The sequence below is a fragment of the Antechinus flavipes genome, chromosome 5, assembly GCF_016432865.1.
Source record: "Antechinus flavipes isolate AdamAnt ecotype Samford, QLD, Australia chromosome 5, AdamAnt_v2, whole genome shotgun sequence".
NCBI classification, from domain to species: Eukaryota; Metazoa; Chordata; class Mammalia; order Dasyuromorphia; family Dasyuridae; genus Antechinus; species Antechinus flavipes.
In genome coordinates, this window is record NC_067402.1 from 52,800,562 (window position 1) to 52,819,399 (window position 18,838).

General features: G+C 36.3%; 1 protein-coding gene across 1 annotated transcript in view; it reads right to left on the reverse strand.

Moving 5' to 3' along the window:
- The window catches only part of CUBN (cubilin), a 282,230-nt gene that overhangs the window by 72,936 nt on the left and 190,456 nt on the right, over nt 1–18,838 (reverse strand). The window contains exons 44-50 of the mRNA XM_051963617.1: nt 17,263–17,441; nt 16,164–16,373; nt 15,005–15,145; nt 14,377–14,558; nt 7,401–7,572; nt 6,157–6,363; nt 1,661–1,810 (exon numbers count right to left, since the gene is read on the reverse strand). Coding sequence (XP_051819577.1) covers nt 1,661–1,810; nt 6,157–6,363; nt 7,401–7,572; nt 14,377–14,558; nt 15,005–15,145; nt 16,164–16,373; nt 17,263–17,441 — 1,241 coding nt within the window. The remainder of the gene's footprint in view (nt 1–1,660; nt 1,811–6,156; nt 6,364–7,400; nt 7,573–14,376; nt 14,559–15,004; nt 15,146–16,163; nt 16,374–17,262; nt 17,442–18,838) is intronic.

The window sequence follows — 18,838 nt, forward strand, 5'->3', positions numbered from 1 at the left end:
TAGAATACTGCTGACAAGTGGTCATTGAACTTTTGCTTGATGATTCTCAATGAAGGGGAACCCATTGCCCCCTAAAGAAATCTATTTAGTAAAATATTATTGTTCTGTAAGAAAAGATGAACTGATTTCAGAAAAACCTAGAAAGATTTACATGCACTCATACTGAATTGAGAGAAATTAGGAGAATGTTGTACATAATAACAGCAAGTTTATGTGATAATCAAATATAATAGACTTTTCTCAGCAACATAGTGATCCAAGACAATTCCAATAACTTGGGATGGAAAATGCCATCCACCTCCAGAGAAAGAACTATGGAGACTAAAGGCAGATTGAAAATTACTATTTTCACCTTTTTGTTTACTTGTTTGCTTATTCTTTTTCATTGATTTTTTTCCTTTCATTCCGATTTTCCTTTCACAACATGATAAATATGGAAATATGTTTAAAAGTATTGTACATGTACTACCTATATCAGATTGCTTTCCTGTATTGGGGGGAGGGGAGAGATCAAGAAGGGAGGGCGAAAAATTTGGAACTCAAAATGTGGCAAAAAATGAATGCTGAAAACTTTCCTTATATTTGGAAAAACAAAATACCATTGAGAAAAAAAATTAATCTATTTAAGTTAGGATAGTTTTATTTATTCAGAGGCTACCTTGCTCTTAGTTTGGCACGCTGCGACAAATCAAACAAATCTTCCACATGATATCCTTTCAAATGCTGGAATAGAGCAATACTGTTCTTGACCCCATCCCAAGTCCTCTCCTCTCCAGGCTAAACATCCTTACTGGTTCTCTTCTCAAATTTCCTTTTCTTTCTGTCATCCACACCAGTATATCATCTGAGTCTTTAAGGAAAGAAATCTGAGACTCATCCTTCATTCATCTTCTTCCTTTTCCCCTGTATACTAAGTTCTAACAGCCTTTTCCTTTGTCTTCTTCATTCTTCCTGCCACCACATGAGTCCAGGCACTCAATCTCACACCTGGATTCTATAACATCTTAGTTGATCTAACTCCCATATCTCCTTCCCCTTCTATCCTTCACATTATGTCAATCTTCCTTTCCTAAAATAATAATTTCATCATGTTCCTTGCTTACTTAGACCCTACAATAGATCTCAGTTATCAAATCAAGACTTTTTTACTTACCTTTCAAAGCCATCCAAAGAATGATCCCATCCTACCATGTTTCTCACAACTCAATTCCCTACTCTAAACAAAGTACTTTCTTTAATGTCATTGCTCTGTGACTTGCTAATTTCCATTTCTGATGATGCTACTCACCCATCCTTGTACGCCATGTCTCCTCTTCCCTTTGTCTATTAAAATATTATCCATTCTTCAAGGTTCATCTCAAATTTCATTTCCTCCATTAAGATAATGGATTATTTCAGCCCCAGTGATCTTTGCCCTCTCTGAACCATTTCACTTACCACTTGAGCAAACATTGTCACTTAATACAATTTCATTATTTCATGTGTGTTGACTTCCCAACTTACTATAAACTTTTTGAGGGTAATAATCTTGTCCTATATTTTTAACATGCTCTACAAATACTGCACAAATATAGGTATTCAAAAAATGCTTGCTGTTTGAAAATTATCTAGTCCTGTATTTCCATTTGATAGAGCCGAAGAGTTGAACCAAAAGTCATACCTGTGAAGGAGTAGTGAGCATGGAATCCAGTTTTTTCCACAAGTTGATTGGTTACAAAGTGCACCCAGATCTGAGGAAAGGGTATGGCAAAGGGTACTGTAGGTAATGTCTGTCCACAAATTTTTATTATTTGAGAACCACCACCATGTTCTGAAGAAAATGAACAAACAAAGAATGTAACATTATTTTGTTGCTCTTATAAAATCTATTAGATTAATTTAGATAATGGTGATAATGATAACTAGCGTTCAAATAGTACTTTGAGTTTTGAAATGTTCTTGACAAATATAACATATTATAATTACCAAGACCCTGGAAAATAGATCCTCTAAAGTAGTTATTCCCAATTTTAAACTCAGGAACTCTGCCCTTTTTTTGTTTGTTTGTTTGTTTGCTGAGGCAATTGGGGTTAAGTTGCCCAGGGTCACATAGCTAGAAAGTGGTAAGTGTCTGAAGGCATATTTGAACTCAGGTCCTCCTGACTTCAGAGCTGGTGCTCTATTCATGGTACCACCTAGCTGCCCCATTTCTGCCCTTTTGATAAGGACAGCTGGGATTCCAACCATCACTATATTGAGAATGAGTCCATGCAGAATATATAAGGATTCTGACATTTATAAGTCATGGTCAAGTTATTCTTTTTAATTTCTCTTTCTCTGGGTGTGTATTATGTTTGTGTAAGTGTGTGTGGGGGAGTAAGGGGCTAAACCCCTACTCTATACTCCATTTCTAGTAATTGCGCTCTTGTTTTGTTCTTTATGTCATTGTCTTGGATGTCTATCTGTCTCTGACATGAAGTGTCATGTTCATGAAGTGATTTGTTGTTCACTCTCAACCCTTTTTTGACAGCCATCTGCCTGCCTGGATCTTCCCTATGTCTGGCTACTAAAGTCTCTCCCTTGTCCTATATCCACCCATCTGCTGAGACACAGCACCTGTCACCTACTGGCTTGACTTCCTTCTGTTGTCTATATGTAAAAACTGTTTTGATCTCCCTTCTCCTTCATTGCTTCCAGAGGACTGTGAGCAGTCTGTGTCCTGGTCATTCCAAGTCCAGCTGCTCCTTTTATCAAGTGAGATCTCACTTTTCTGATCCCTGTGACAGAATGGGGACCAAATATAGACTTCTATTTTTCTAAAAAAAAAAAATGAATCTCTTTGGATAGATTTCATGAATTAAATCTTTTCTATTTAGGACTAAAATTCATTTTTTAGAACTGAGTAATTTTATAAATATTGTTACTTATGTGCAATCTAATACCCTGTGTTAGAGGATACTCATCTCCTCTGTATTTACTCTGTCAGTGATACATACAGAGTAAAGGTAAAAGGCTGGAGCAGAATCTATTATGCTTCAGCTGAAGCAAAAAAAAAAAAAAAAGCAGGGGTAGTGATCCTGATAGCACATCAAGCAAAAGCAAAAATAAACCTTATTAAAAGAGATAAAGAAGAAACTACATCTTGCTAAAGGTGCATAGATAATAAAGTCATATTAATACTAATATTAATTAATAAATTAATTCATAAATAATGAAGTAATAGCAATACTAAACATATATACAACCCAATGGTATAGCATCCAAATTCCTAGAGAAAAAGTTAAGAGAGCTGCAAGAAAAAATAGACAGCAAAACTCTACTAGTGGGAGGATCTGAATCTTGTTCTCTCAAAACTGGATAAATCGAACCACAAAATAAATAAGAAAGAAGTTAAGGAAGTAAATAGAATTTTAGAAAAGTTAGGGATGATAGACTTCTCTTTACTCTGTCAAACTAATTTCTCTGACTTCATAAATGAACATACCATTATAGTTTAATGGTCCACCACTGGGCTTGGAAGAATAAAGGCAGCTGTATTTGGCTAATCAGTATTCAGTCATTGCTTGCTAACTTGTTCTTCTTTTTCCTACTCTGGTCTCTTCTCACTGGTTGGGACTTATATCTAAATTCTATATCCCTAAAAAGAACTGACAAGTTTTCTGTCTAAAATACTTAGTCTTTGATCTTATTTTTTATAAAGATTTGGTTCCTCTAAAACATAAAACATCAACACTTCACATTATCAAATAAATAAGCATTTTAATAATAACATACATTTAGGTTGTTCTTTAAGGTTTATAAAATATACTTCTCACAACAACCTTGAATTAGATTAGTACAAATATTTTCTCTCAGATATGTTTCCTCATCTGTAAAAAGGGATCTTAACTCAGGGTTTTTGATTCCAAGTACATTGTTCTATCCACTAGATCAGTGGTGTCAAACTCATAGAGAAAATTAAATCAAGTGGACAACTGGGTGGTGTGGTGGATAGAGCACCGGCCCTGAAGTTAGGAGGAGCTGAGTTCAAATTTGACCTCAGACACTTAACACTTCCTAATTGTGTGACCCTGGGCAAGTACCTTAACCCCAATTGCCTCAGGAAAAAAAGAAAAAGAAAATTAAATCATACATAAAGATCCCTACAAGCTGCATATTGATTTAGAAGATTACATATTAACTTTACCTATATTCTGTTGCATTTTTATTTATTTTAAAAAATATTTCACAATTATATTTTAATCTTGTTAAGTGCTCAAGATGTTGCTGCATATGACAACACCACCTTAGATCACATTATCTTTATTATACATTAATTACTAAAGTGCTCTTTATTGTTTCTGGGTTCTGGTAGAGCCCAAATACAAGTCTTTGAATTCAGATAAAATGTAATTGGCCTTAATGGATATCAATAATAAATTAAAATCTCATTTTAACTCTTTTATTTTGTAGTATTGTTGTATATTTTGAATTTTTCTTTCTCTTTTTTAAAAATTAGAAACAGAAAGGTAAGTCTAAGAGGTAATCCCTCACAAGAAAGGAAGCTAATTTTCCCCCGACATTGGTTCTTCCATGATCTTTTTAATAAATCCTAAATGTAAATATGCCAGCGTAAACCCAGGTGGTCTTCTTCTTCTAATGGACTGCCCTCTATGGAAGGTTTCAAGCTCAATACTAAAAAACATGATTTCTGGGAATTTAAAAGAAAATTGGATAAATGTCGCTTCTAATCCTAACTCTAGCCCTAAAACTTTAATAGATACACTGCTAAGGAGAGTAAAGATCAATGTTCTTTCTTCATAGTCAGATTATTCAATCTTTAAACAAAGATACTGAAGAATTATAAACAATGGTATGTAACTGACAAAATCCCCTAACATAATCCAATTCCTCTAATGGTCTGATTGAAGTGCTGAGAAATAAGTGGGAGCAAAGCCATGACTGGGAAGTATTCCTTATGCAATCTAATTTTAGGGATGAGAAACACCAGTGCACAGATGGCACTGATACTTCAAGATTGTTTGGGGCAAAGTACAATGAAAAAAAAATCTTTACAATAAATTTCCAGAATACATCTCGGTTTCAATTAGTGCAAATAAGGAAAGTGCTCACATTAATCAAATCTGCAACACACATTTCCATTGCCATAAAAACAATTACCATGCTTTATATAATTACAACTTCAAATAGTGTTAATTCAAACACATGTCACCACTGCACATATTTCATGACTCAGACTAATCAGGACGTAGCTGTTGTATATTTTAAAATTTGATCTGTCACTAAAACGAATAGTAATAATGATGATGACAACAGATCTTATGGATGTTATCAAAGTTAAGCCTCACAATAATCCTGTTAGGTAGATACTATTATTATTCCCATTTATAGATGTGAAAATTGAGGTTTATATAAATTAGGTGAATAATCCAGGATATCTAACTAATATACACCTGAAAAAGTATTCAAATTCAGGTCTTCCTAACTCTAAACCTATACCTTTCATTACTTTATCATATTGTCTCAAAGAGCTGAACACACTGAAATATTCTCATCCCAAGGTAGGGCTTGTAAAGGATTTTCTTGTTTTTTTTAAACAATCCCAAATTCCCTTCTTTTAACATGAAAACAAAAACATTGGTCAATATTGGAATCACCTAATAGGATCTTCAGGATAAAGGCTCAATTCTTTTTTTACGTTAACCCACTTTCCAAATGACAGAGTCCCAAACTTATTGAGATAGCCATGACTTGATAGAATTCCAGATCCCTTTTAAAATCCCATTAAGGAAAAAAAAGTTATAATATGTTGTGATCATACTAGGTTCTGTCTTTCTAAGATTATCTTAAATATTTGAATTCTTCAGAATCAGTTGAAGTTTCACATATTTAAGAATAAACATTGGGGTATTTTTTGTGGGTTTAAGATCTTTCAAAATGAATCGAGCAAATATAGGATCTATTTTTTAATATCTGTCTCAGACTCTGTATCCTTTAAAGTGCATTTGTTTCAGTGGGGTAAATAAAGACAGTTTTATTGCAGTCATTTTTGCCCCCCTCTCAACTGTGTTCTTTATGTGCATTGGGCTCTCTTTAATATTGGGAGCTGCTCACCTTTGGCAAGATATTATACGTAAACCAACCGTAGAAAAGTTGTTACTGACCGACAAGACTTACCTATTCGGAACTCCAAGGCATCAGAATTGCAGTCTTGGTGCTGCTCTAGGTGGAAATTCTCAAAGGAAATATAAATGGATGAGTTGTGACTATTTGGATTGGTGATGGTCCACTCACAGTTTAGGTTCTTAGCATAGTTGCTAAATCCATCATAACCAGGAGAAGTAAAGTTGCCTCCATGAGGATCTGTAAGTTCCCCTCCACACACTATGGTAAAGCAAGAGAAAAAAGAGTTAGACTCATGTATAATAGCCCATATGTATATATGTGTATATGTATATCTATACAGAGACATATAAATATATACACAAATGTGTAAACACACACGTTTCTCCAAAAACTGTCCAATGCATTTGTGAGAGGACTAGACTTTTAACAGTCTAGAGAGAGAAAGAGAGCCTAATTAAGAGTTTACATAGGAGGGATTTGACAAAAACAAAAAAATCCCTTATATTAATTAGTGTTTTTGCATCATCATTCCTTTTCTATGTGCATGCAGTGGAAAGCCTTTAAAGAAAAGGCAAAATCTTCTAAATTGGACCTAAATCTCTTTGCCACTCATCTCAAAGGTGTGCTGGAAAAATGTGAAAGTAAATTATTAAATGGAGGCACTGAGATTCTCAACGGGAGTTCTCTGTTTGACCCAAATCTTTGAATTCTCAAGAAGAGCAACTAACCAGTAGGTCTCATCTTTTGATCTCATCCTTTTGAATTTTTTTTAATTAAAAAAATCCAATAATACTGATGTGGAATGTGAGAGGAAAAAAGAATTCCAGACAATGAACACGTCTGGCTGCTCTTGAAGCCTGAGTCTGCCACTGGCTTTACCTGGAAATGTGTAAGTGAAAGTAAAAAGTCTGACAAACAATGGACTCTATTCTCTTCATTAAGTTAATTTTTCCTTGAGTATTTTTTTCTCATTGTGAGAGTGTCTCTTCAGGACTGCAGAACTACCAAAATATAATAGACACGGGGGAATAGAAAGCAAAACCATTCAAGAACTTTTTTCATAAATTTTTAAAATTTCATTTAATTTCTAAAATCACAATAGCAAAATTGAGTTGACCATAAGACTTTGACATGATGTTGGATTTCATATATTTCAGTCTTGCTTAAAATCAAAAAATGCAAACAACATTGATAAGAGAAGGTATAAATAATTATATTGTTGATCTTTTAAACAGAAGTGTACATAATTTTAATACAGCAGATAAAAATGAGCTTGACTTAAAAATTCTGATTACCTGCATCTTCGCTAGATGAAAAGAAGGCACTGAAACCCCCGTAGGGTCTGGATCCATCGGTGACAAACAGAACTTTCATTGTATTCCCTGAAGACTCTATAAAATTCCTTGTGCTCACAGGACCACAGATTCTCTCTAATTGGGGTGAGTTATTGAGAATGCCATTGAAAACCTATTGAGGAAAAGTCCAGGCTTAGAACACCTTATGGTACTAAGAATGTCCTGGAAGTAACTAGACTCACAGCTTTTTAAGGAGATCCTCTGGGAAGAGGGAAGCTCTACATCTTGCTTGCCAATTAATCAATCAACATTCATTTATTAAACACTTACTGCATAACAGATATTGTGTCAGTTCCTTGGCCATACCTTTGATGCCTCACATTTACTTTTGTAAAACCAGGTTCATCCCGGAATGTCAATCAAACATCCCCAAGCAGCAAAATAGCCAATGTGGACTTTGCAACCATAGAATCTTTTTTTTAGGAGAAACTTCTCTTTTTTAATATTTTATTCTTCCAATTTTTCAATTGTTTTCAATATTCACCTTTGCAAAACCTTGTGTTTTAATTTTTTTTCTCTTTCTCCCCCCATCCTAGATAGCGACAATCTGATATAGGTTAAATATGTGCAGTTCTTCTAAACATATTTCCATATTCATCATGCTGTACAAGAAAAATCAGACCAAAAGGGGAAAAAAAAATGAGAAAGAAAAAAAAGCAAACAAACAGCAATAAAAGGTGAAAATACTATGATGTGATCCACATTCAGTTTCCATAGTTCTCTCTCTGGAAGCAGAAGGCTCTCTCCATCATGTCTATTGGAATTGTCAATGGAAATGTCAATCATAGAGAGATCTCTTCCCATCTTTTTCTTAAGTTAAGCCATAACTTCTCAACATCATTGAGAAGACCCACGTCCATCAGATTTAATCATCACATAATCTTGCTGTTGCCATGTACAATGTTCTCTTCACTTCACTCAGCATCAATTTGTGAGTCTCTCCAGGCTTTTCTGAAGTCAGCCTCTTCATTTCTTACAGAATAACAATATTCCATAACATTCATATACCACAATTTATTCAGCCGTTCTCCAACTGATGGGCATCCACCCAGTTTCCAGTTTCTTCCCACTACAAAATGGACTGCCACAAACATTCTTGCACATGTGGATCCTTTTCTCTCTGCTCTCTGCAACCACTGATTCAACTTGAATCGACTCAATCCAATTTGATAAACATTTCATAATCTCTTCCTTCTTTAAGTCAATGTGCAAGGCACAAAGGGAAGAAAATATAATCTAAACGTGTCCCTTACCATCAGAACTAAGGGCCAGGGCTCTGGCCTTTTCTGGTGCTGGAGGGCCCTCTGTGGCACTCGAGGCTGTCCCCAATCTCCTTTCCACTTCCATCTCCTGCCTCCAGACTAGATTCCTCTAAACCATAACTTAAGTCCAGCCTGAAGGTCTGACAGCTCCACCAGCCAACCCTAGAAAGGGCAATGAAAAGTCTAATTCTTAGCTCTCTCTCTCTCTCTCTTTCTCTAGCCTGATTGTCCGCCTGGATTCATCCCTCATTGCTCAGCTTACTGCCAGCTCTCTGTTCTCTCCCCTGATAACTGGTCTTATATCTCTTCTGCCCTCAGTTTCTAAACTCCTCAAAGGGCTGGCTGCAGCAGGTGCTTCCACTCTCTCTCCTCTTCCTCTCTTCTTTCCCCTACAATCTGGCTTCTGGTCTCATTATTCCACCAGATCTTTGTCTCCAAGTTAAGGGATCTTCGTGTTGCTGAATCCAACAGCCTTTCCTCAGTCCTTCTCCTTGATGCTCTTTTGACACCATTAACCACTCTCTGTTCCTTGGTACTCTCTGTTCTCTATGTTTTCAGATCACCACTTTTTCCTTCTACCACTCCAATCACTCCATTTCTCTTCTCTCTGCTGAGCCCTCCTCCAGATCACTCCCTCTAACCAGGAGTGAACCTCAATGTTCTGTTCTGGATCCCTTTCTCTTCTACCTCTGTCCTACTTTCCTTGGTGCCCTTCTCAGCTCCCATGGATTTAATTGTCATGTTTATGCTAATGATTCTCAAATTGACCTTTTCTGTCCCAAACTCTTGGCTGTCTGATCTCACATCCCATTTTCCTTTCAGATATCTTGAATTGGATGTCCAACATGTTTAAAACTGAACTCATTAGCTTTCCCTTAAACCTTTTTTCCTCCTACCTTCCTAATAACCTAGAGGGCAACACCATACCCCAGGTCCCTATCCCCTTCATCCCAGACTCCTCACTATGTCTCATAGCCTTCCCCATCCAATCTCTTTCCAAGGTCTATTGATTTGATTTCACCTTTGCAACATCTCTCAACATACCCACTTCTCTCCTATGACACTGACATTATCTAGTGCAGGACTCCATCACTTCCTGCCTGGATTAATCAATAACCTGTCGAGGTGTCTAATTGCCTCAAATCTCTCCCTACTCTACTCTATCCTCCATTCAGCTACTTAAGTACTTCCCAAAGCCCAAGCCTGATTGTGTCACTTTCCTAACCAGGAAAATCTAATGGCTTTGTGCTGTTTCCAAGAGGAAATACAAAATGCTCTGGCATTCAGAGCCATTTATACCACAATCTCTTTCTGCTTTTCCATTATTTATATATCTTATCTCTCAACAGGTACTCTTCAATTCAGGGACAATGACTTCCTAAGTGTTCAATGAACAAGATACTCCAATTCTCAGCTTTGGCATTTTCTCTGGTTGTCTCCCATGCTTGGACTGCCCTCCCTCTTGCCCCAACCACTCACCCTCTGGCTTCCTGTAAGTCCCAACTAAAATTCCTCTTTCTACTAAAGGCCTTCCTCCATTCCTTCTTAATTCTAGAGCCTTCTTTCTTTCAGTTATTTCCTATTTATCCCGTATATAACTTGCTTTGCAAATATTTGTTTGAATACTCTCTTTCCCATTTGTTTGTAAGTTCTTTGAGGGCAGGGACTGCCTTTTGTCTCCTTTTATATCCCAGTGCTCAGCACAGTGCCTGGCACACAGTCGGTATTTAATGTTTATTGACTGATTGATTCTCTCACTCTCTTCTAAATCTTCTGCAATCTACCTTCTAACTTCATCATTCCATTGAAACTGCTCTCTGTGATCATCAACTATTACTTGTCAACTCTACTGACATTTTCTAAATCTTTATCTTTCTTGACCTCTCTCAAATCTTATACACTACATGATCCTCTTCTTTTGGAGGCTCTCTCCTCTCTAGTTTTTGTGACTTTGCTCTCTCATTATGCTTCCTGTTCATTATTCTCATTGTTCTTCTTACAAGCCTTCATTGTTCAAAGCTCTTTAATAGATGCTCTTCCCATTTATAGGTTTAATTATCATCTTGATGCATATTATCCTTAGATCACTTTTTGAAGCTCCAACCTTTTTCCTGACTTTGATCCTCCCTTGGCAAATGATTTTGCATCCCAAACTGGATGTCCTACAGGCTTCCAGAACAGAACCCTAACTTTCTCTCAAAACCTTTCTTCCTTCTGAATTTCCCTGTCATTGTTGAAGGCATCATCACACTTCTGGTCAAGCTCCATGACACATTGACTCCTCTCACACTCGGTTCATATGTCCAATCTGTTGCCAAGTCTTATTACTGCTACTTTAATAATGTCACTTATAACCATCCCCTGTCATTCACTCACAGCCGCCCCTCTGGGATGGGCCTCCATCATTGCACATTTAAAGCATTCCAATAGCTTTCTGGTCAATCTCCCTCCCCTCAAGGGTGTCCATGCTCCCATCCAACCTCCAGCCAACTGTGAAAGTGGTTTTCCTAAAGTTTAGGTCTAACCATGTGACTGCCCTCCCCAATTTCCTCTCCAGAGACAGGCAGGATCAAAGGCAAAAATCTATATTTAACATTTCAAAGCCCTCGATCCCCTCTCCTCTTCCTACCTTTACAGCTTTACTCTCCTCCATAAACTCCATAATCTTCCAATGCCGTCTTTCTTCCTATTTTCTACACACAACATTTCCTAGATGTTAACTCCCTTAACTCCCAAGATTTTTACTGGCTATTCCCCATGCCCAGAATGCCAGCATTCCCCATCTCTACTTTTTGTCGGCCCTCTTTTCCTTCAAGACTTAGTCCAACTAGGTCCAAAGGGCTACCAAACTGTGCAAACCCTTTGATCCAGCAGTCTTACTACTGAGTCTGTATCCCAAAGAGATCATAAAAAGAGGAGACCCACATGTGCAAAAATGTTTGTAGTGGCAAGGAACTGGAAACTGAGTGGATGCCCATCAGTGGGGAATGGCTGAATAAATTGTGATATTTGAATATTATTGAATATTATTGTTCTATAAGTAACAACCAGCAGGATGGTTTCAGAAAGACCTGGAGAAACTTACAGGATCTGATGCTGAATGAAATGAGCAGAAACAGGAGATCATTATACACGGCAACTACAAGATAGTATGATGATCAATTCTGATGGATGTGGCTCTTTTCAAACAATGAGATGATTCAAGCCAATTCCAATAGACTTGGGATGGAGAGAGTCATCTGCATCCAGGGAGGATTGTGGGAACTGAGTGTGCATCACAATATAGTATTTTCACTTTTTTTGTTGTTTGCTTGCTTTTTTTCCCCTCAATTTTTTTTTCTTTTTGATCTGATTTTTCTTGAGTAGCATGATAAATGTATAAGTATGTATACAAGAATTGTACATGTTTAACATATTGGATTGCTTGATGTCTAGGAGAGGAGTTGAGGGGAAGGGAAAGAGAAAAATTAGCAACATAAGGTTTTGCAAGAGTGAATGTGGAAAACTATCTTTGCATATATCTTAAAAATAGTTCACTTAGTTAAATGCCACCTTCTGCAGGGACTTTCCCAGCCCACCTCTCCCTCAGTCCTCTGAGCCTACCTTCCATCATTTTCTCTCTCTTTCTCTGTCTCTGTCTTTCTCTTTCTCTTGCTTGCTCTGTCTCTCTCTCTGTATATATATGTATACATTTACACATATGTGTGTATACATATATAGATAGATGCATATGTAAATACACACATATATACATATCTAGACACACATATATCTTATATATATATATCTATATAATTGTTTATATGTATTTTCCTCAATTATAATATTTAATCCCTATTAGCAAGTCATACTTATGCCTTTCATTGTAACCTTAGATTTTAACGCAACGCTTTAGCATAAGGTAAGTACTAAAAAATATTTGTTGATTGGCTACATTGCTACATTCAAGAAGTTTATCAATTATTGAATGAATATTATATTTCCACTTAAAAATGTCTACTTCACAAAAGTTTTATTAATATTGTATCAGTACCTTTGATATCTAGATTGAATTATGGTTTCTCTTTTGATGTCAGATGATTTTGAGCAATGATGTCAAATTCAAATAGAAATGGGGGCTACTATCTGCATATAAGGATCCTTGGGAGCCCTGTATTGACTTTGTTTTAAAATATAATTATTTGTTTTATTGTATTTTCTGTTTATTTTGTTTAATATTTCCAATAACATTTTAATCTGGTTTCTGACGTACTTGGGAATGTTGCAGGATTCATTGTGTGTTTGATATCACTGATTTGGAGGATAGTCTAATCTAACCCTTGAAATGAAAAAAAAAAAACTGAAAAAAAAATCAGACACATTTATTCATTCATTCCACCATTGTTTTTTAATCACTTTCTACCTTTGAGGCACTGTGGGAGATACTGTCATGTAGTCTCAGCATAAATGCAATCTTTTTATCTCTGATCCTTTCTGAATAGCAAAGTGTGTGTGTGTGTGTGTGTGTGTGTGTGTGTGTGTGTTGTGTTGTTTTAAATTAAGCTGAATCTCCTACTCATGGATCAATTATATTGATAAAAAGCCTCGTTAAATCATACCAGTTAGCACTCAGCCCACAGTTAGAGAGTCTAAAGTCAATTAGACTGTGGACAAAAAAGAGTATTAATACTTATTGGAAATGCTCTTCAAAGCCAGGACAGCTGTGTTGCTGCTGGGACCAATAATGTTGAGCAAGCTCAGGAAACAAAGCAGGTCACAGTATCCTAAGTATGTGCTAAACCTACGATACCTTTTGCAAACCTGGCTCCCACAACTAAAAAGACACAAAACAACTAGATAATAGCTCAATGAAGAGCAACCAGAATGAAGGTAAGGAAGAGGCTTCTATCTTAATACAGATCCAAATTATTCAGGATGTTTTTAATCTGGGGGATGGGGCAGGAGGAGAGTCTGAAAGAGGACATGATGGAAGTGTGTAAAATACGAAATCATATCAGAATGAATGCTGGAACATAAGTAAAATTGCTTTAGTTCATAAAAAAGGGAAATGGCATTTTATTAAGTGTGTAGTAAATTTGGAGAGAAGGTAAAATAAGAACATTTTAAAAATACCTCCAAAAAGATTTATTTAGGTTAAAGCTACAGATGGTAGAGCATCAAAGGGAAGAAGGTGGGGGTGTTTGGGGTACTTATCACTTCATTTAAGATTGCTGTTACAGAGGGCAAGTTTGCTCTCCCATGGATTATCCCTTGGTACTACCATCAGATACAGACTATTGGGCTGAATGGAGCAAAGATCTGGGGCAAGGCACTATGGAATTTCCAATAATAAGCTTGTGTTGTGATTGTGATTCCCTGCTCATCCATCTGCTACCCCGTGGAGATATTTTCCTTTCCTTGTGCATATATAACTTTTAAAGTATCCTTTTGTTATCAAACCCATCCAAGTTATAATGCCTCTAAGTGTAAGTGAAAATTAATGAAAGAAGCATTTTTGTAGTCTAGAGTAAACTCCATCCACATGAAATTCTTTGAATTTGATAGAGATTCAGGTATATAATATAAATGACATTTCAAAACAAGTTTTCTGATCATCCTCTATGAGTCAAGGGCTCCTGTTGTAAAACATATTCTGGACCACTCTTAGCACTTACTGTCACAGATTCAGTATCACATGATGAATGGTCTTCTAGTCGCAGGTTGGTAAAGGTCAGAGTAATCCGCCTTCCCTCTGGCACATCGATGATCCACTCACACACTCGACTATGGAAATTTGCCCTAGGATATCTGGGAGAAGTGAATATCCCAGAGGGTCCATTTAGATACCCTCCACAACCTGCAAGGCATAACCATTAACTTATTTAGACTGAAATGATATCTTCTAGGAAAAAAAAAAAGGAATAACAAGAAATGATCATCTAAGGGCATTTTATATGCCTATGTTGCAGGATTTTTCAGTGATTACTTGAGGATCTTTCTGGTCCATCAATATTAGCCTTTGTTATCATGGATACAAAAAGGAATTAATTTTAAAAATTTATAATCTAAAGAGAAAAATTGCAAGAACAATTGCAGTATATATCTTAAAAGACAAGAAGAATAAAAAGGGTAAGGCAATAATTGGATTATTCAAGGAAAAATACTCATTTTACCTGAATTTTCCTTTTTTTGCAAATATTAATGTCATTTGTTTTTCTTTTAAAGAAGAATCTTAGATTAGTTGTTGAAAAATCTGAATGGATGCCCTGTTTTTCTTAAGATGAGAATTATAATACAACTCACCTTCTAAGCTGGCTTCAAAGACCAGTTTAAAACCCGGGGCACTGATTGATCCATCTGTGACAAACTTGACAAAAGCAAGATTGCTACGTGTGTCAATAGTTTCAGGAATGGTGTTTCCACAGAACCTGCCTAGGACATTTCCTGAGGAAATAAAATAGATGAAGAAGCCCATATCAGAAACTAAATCTCATACAGGAGCACATTGCTAATAAGTTCTGAAGTTAGGATCTCTGACTCCAAGGCTGGTACCTTATTCATCACAGGACATTTGGTATAGCTCTGTCCTGGAATGCTGGGTTCAGTCTGGGTGCCATAGTTTAAGAAAGTCATGACAAGTTAGTTCATAGCCACTGGAAAGAACAGGGTCAAGAAACCAGAACATGAAAGACATAAAGAAACTGGGGGACAAAGTCACTTCCTTCAAGTAAATAAAAATTTTTTCACTTGGAAGATGGAGTAGAGTTATTCATTTAGCTTCAGTATAAAGAAAGAACTTTCTGAAAATCCAAACCAATCAATAATGGAATGAATGGTAAGGTCTCCATTCCTAGAGGTATAACAGAGGCTAGCTAAAGCTATGTAGGGACCTCATTCCTACATGGGGGCAAGAGACTGGATTAGATGGCTGGCTTCATAGGTTCTTTTCAATGATAAGACTGTGTTTCTCACACACATATACACATACAAGTTCGTGTGTGTGTGTGTGTGTGTGTGTGTGTGTGTATAGTGTCTAATAGAAGGCTCTGAAAATTAAAACATTCTGGAGACTGGAGACACAGTGATTAGAGGCTAATAATAATAATAATAATAATAATAATATACATACATATATATATCACCTTAACATTTGCAAAATGCTTTAAGTCATCTTTAACAAAAATTATAACAACAATATGTATGTAGCACTTTAAGATTGGCAAAAAAAGCTTTTCATCAATTTTATCCCTTGAGTTTCATAGTACCCCTGCCCTTGGCTGTCTAGAACAAGATGTATACCAACAGAGGACTTCATGGTAGGAAGAAGCCTTCTCCATCACAGCCATGAGCTATTGAGGGAATACTTGCTCCATGCTATTCCCCCAGAGGAAAGGAATACATTGCTATTCCACCTAAGCATGAAAGTAAACCAGAAAAACGGAAACAGACACATGCCACTGACCAGAAGCATTTTCCTCCCGGATCTCTACAAAGTCCTTTTCACAATTAGAAGAATTTTGAAGGTCCAGATTTTCGAAGTGGAGAGTGAGATAGTGCCCTGATGGAACCTGGAGATACCATTCACATAGCAGATTTTCAGGATAAGGATGCACAGGATATTGAGGACTTTCAATGACCCCATTCTGTCCCCCGAGTGTTCCTCCACACAAAGCTGCAAAAAAATTAATAATAATAATAACAATAATAATAATCTTTCTTAGAGCCTCTTTTATGAGCTCTTTTATGACAGAGACTATCTGGTATATGATGAAGCCTTTTTTAGTGACTCCAACCAGAAAATTATCCTTCTTGGTTTGGAACTTCCATATAATTTCTTAAACACTTTTCTTTCAGGCTAAACATGTTCTATTTTGTATTCATATTGTTTGTGACTAAATCAAATCACCTCTACTAGACTATCAGCACTTTGACACCAAGAACAATTTTGCTCATCTTTGGGTCTCCCACAATGTTTAATACAGATCTTTGCTCATAGTTAAATATTAATATTAAATATCATTATTAATAAATCAATATAAATGTTAAATAACAACTGGTTCTTGAATTGGTCAGGGTCTAAGAGAAATCTTCCAGATTCATCTTTAAGTGAGGTTTCGACAAATGTGTTTCAAAATCTCATTTTAAATACACTAAAACTGACACCCAAAAGGGAACTATAAGGTTTCCAGGGGCTTAGGTGGAACTAGAAATTAGGAATAATTTCCAAACTTTATTTTAATGATTCAAAACTAATACAGCTTAGCTTATCCTAGTATCTGAAAATGTGCTTCTGGCATTTGTGAAATTAACTAATATAGGCATAAAAAGTAGAAAATGGATTTTAGGTTTCACAACAAAAAGAGGTTGTGTAATGCTCATGAAATATTTTAATGGAAAATAAAAATAAAGTATAAAATGATATAAGCAATTATCTACTTTTATAGTACTTGTTACTACAACTTTTAGTAGCCATGAAGCTCCATAAAGATTAAATCTTACAATTTTATAGCTTTAATTTCATAGTAATTATATTTATATGGAATCATAAACAATATTTTTACCTAAAGAGTACTTGACTTTAAATCCAACATTGGTAGAGCTGTCATCGGATCGAAACCGTAAATAAACCATATCACCCGAGGACAATTGACTACCAGGCAAAGATGATCCACAAAACTTGGAGAGTACTGGTGCATTGGAATCCCCTCCATCCCTCACTTCAAGGTAACTGGAAGTACAGCTGAAGGGGAAGAAACTCTCAGTCAATGCTGAATCCATCATAAAATGCTAGCATGGGAAGGGAGTCTGGGCTAGCCTGGGAAGACTCTGGTTAGCATGGGAAACGACTCAAGAGATCAACTGTTTGTAGCTCTTCAGGGAGTAAAGACATGCATCAAACCCATCATTCTGTCAGAATTCACATGGTGCTACCTAATAACAAAGGCAGACCGGTTTATAAATCACTTTGATTCTATAGAATAGCATCCTTCTTGATCATATGAGAATCCATGGAGGATTTGATCCTTACAACCATTGGAAAATTGTCCATTTACCTTTCTTTACTTTGTATCAATTTGAAAAGTCACTAGAAAGGAATAAAAAATATCTTTAAATTAACTAAATTAGAATGTTGCAAAAAGGGAAAGATTTAAAAGGGGGGAAGAAAGAAGGAAGGAAGGAAGGAAGGAAGGAAGGAAGGAAGGAAGGAAGGAAGGAAGGAAGGAAGGAAGGAAGGAAGGAAAGAAGGAAGGAAAGGATAGAGGGAAGGAGAAAGGGAAGGAGGGAGGCAGAAAAGGATGGAGGGAGGGAGAAAGGGAAGGAAGGAGGAGAAAGGGAAGGAGAAGAGAAGGAGGGAGGGAAGAAGAAGAGAGGGAGGGAGGGAAAAAGAAGGGAGGGAGGGATAAAAAAAAGAAACAGATTCGTAGCATGCATTGATAAAGAATATGGTGGTGGATATAGATGCTGTGTGATCCTGATGGATAGACCTTTCCCTTTAGACTTCTACAGCATCAAATGAAACCGTTTTCATAAAGTGCTTTAGCACAGGGCTTGGCATATAGTAGGCACTTAATAAATGCTCATTCTCTTCCTCTTCTATAGTCCTGTGTTATGGGCAAGAATGCAATGTATTTGTCATACATTTCTCAATGAGAAATAATATGAACAAAACAACCCTATATCAAAAATTATATAACACATGTATTGATATAGAAAAAGAAATGTTGACACAATTTTCTTAACATTCCAGAAAATACAGGAAAACTTTCTAATTGAATAATAATTCTTTTCACTTTCTTCTACTTCTACAACAGCTCCAAAATCAGCCTCTTTTCTGCTAGCTCAGACCCTCAGCACCTTTGTCCTTTGGCAGCTAATTGGTTTCTCTGTCTCTGTCTCTACTTATAGTGTATCCTCCTTATAAATACTCAAATAATCTTCCTAATGGCATTTCTCTGTTCAAAAACTTTCTCTCAATGACTCCCTCTTACACTTGACCAAAACACAAAAGTTGGCCTGGAATTTGAAGCTCTTCATGGTCTAGATCCAAACTGCTTCTTCTGCCTTTCTTTCCTATGACTTCCCATTCATAAAGAATACTTTATATTCTGACCCAACTGGATTGCCTTCTATTTCCTG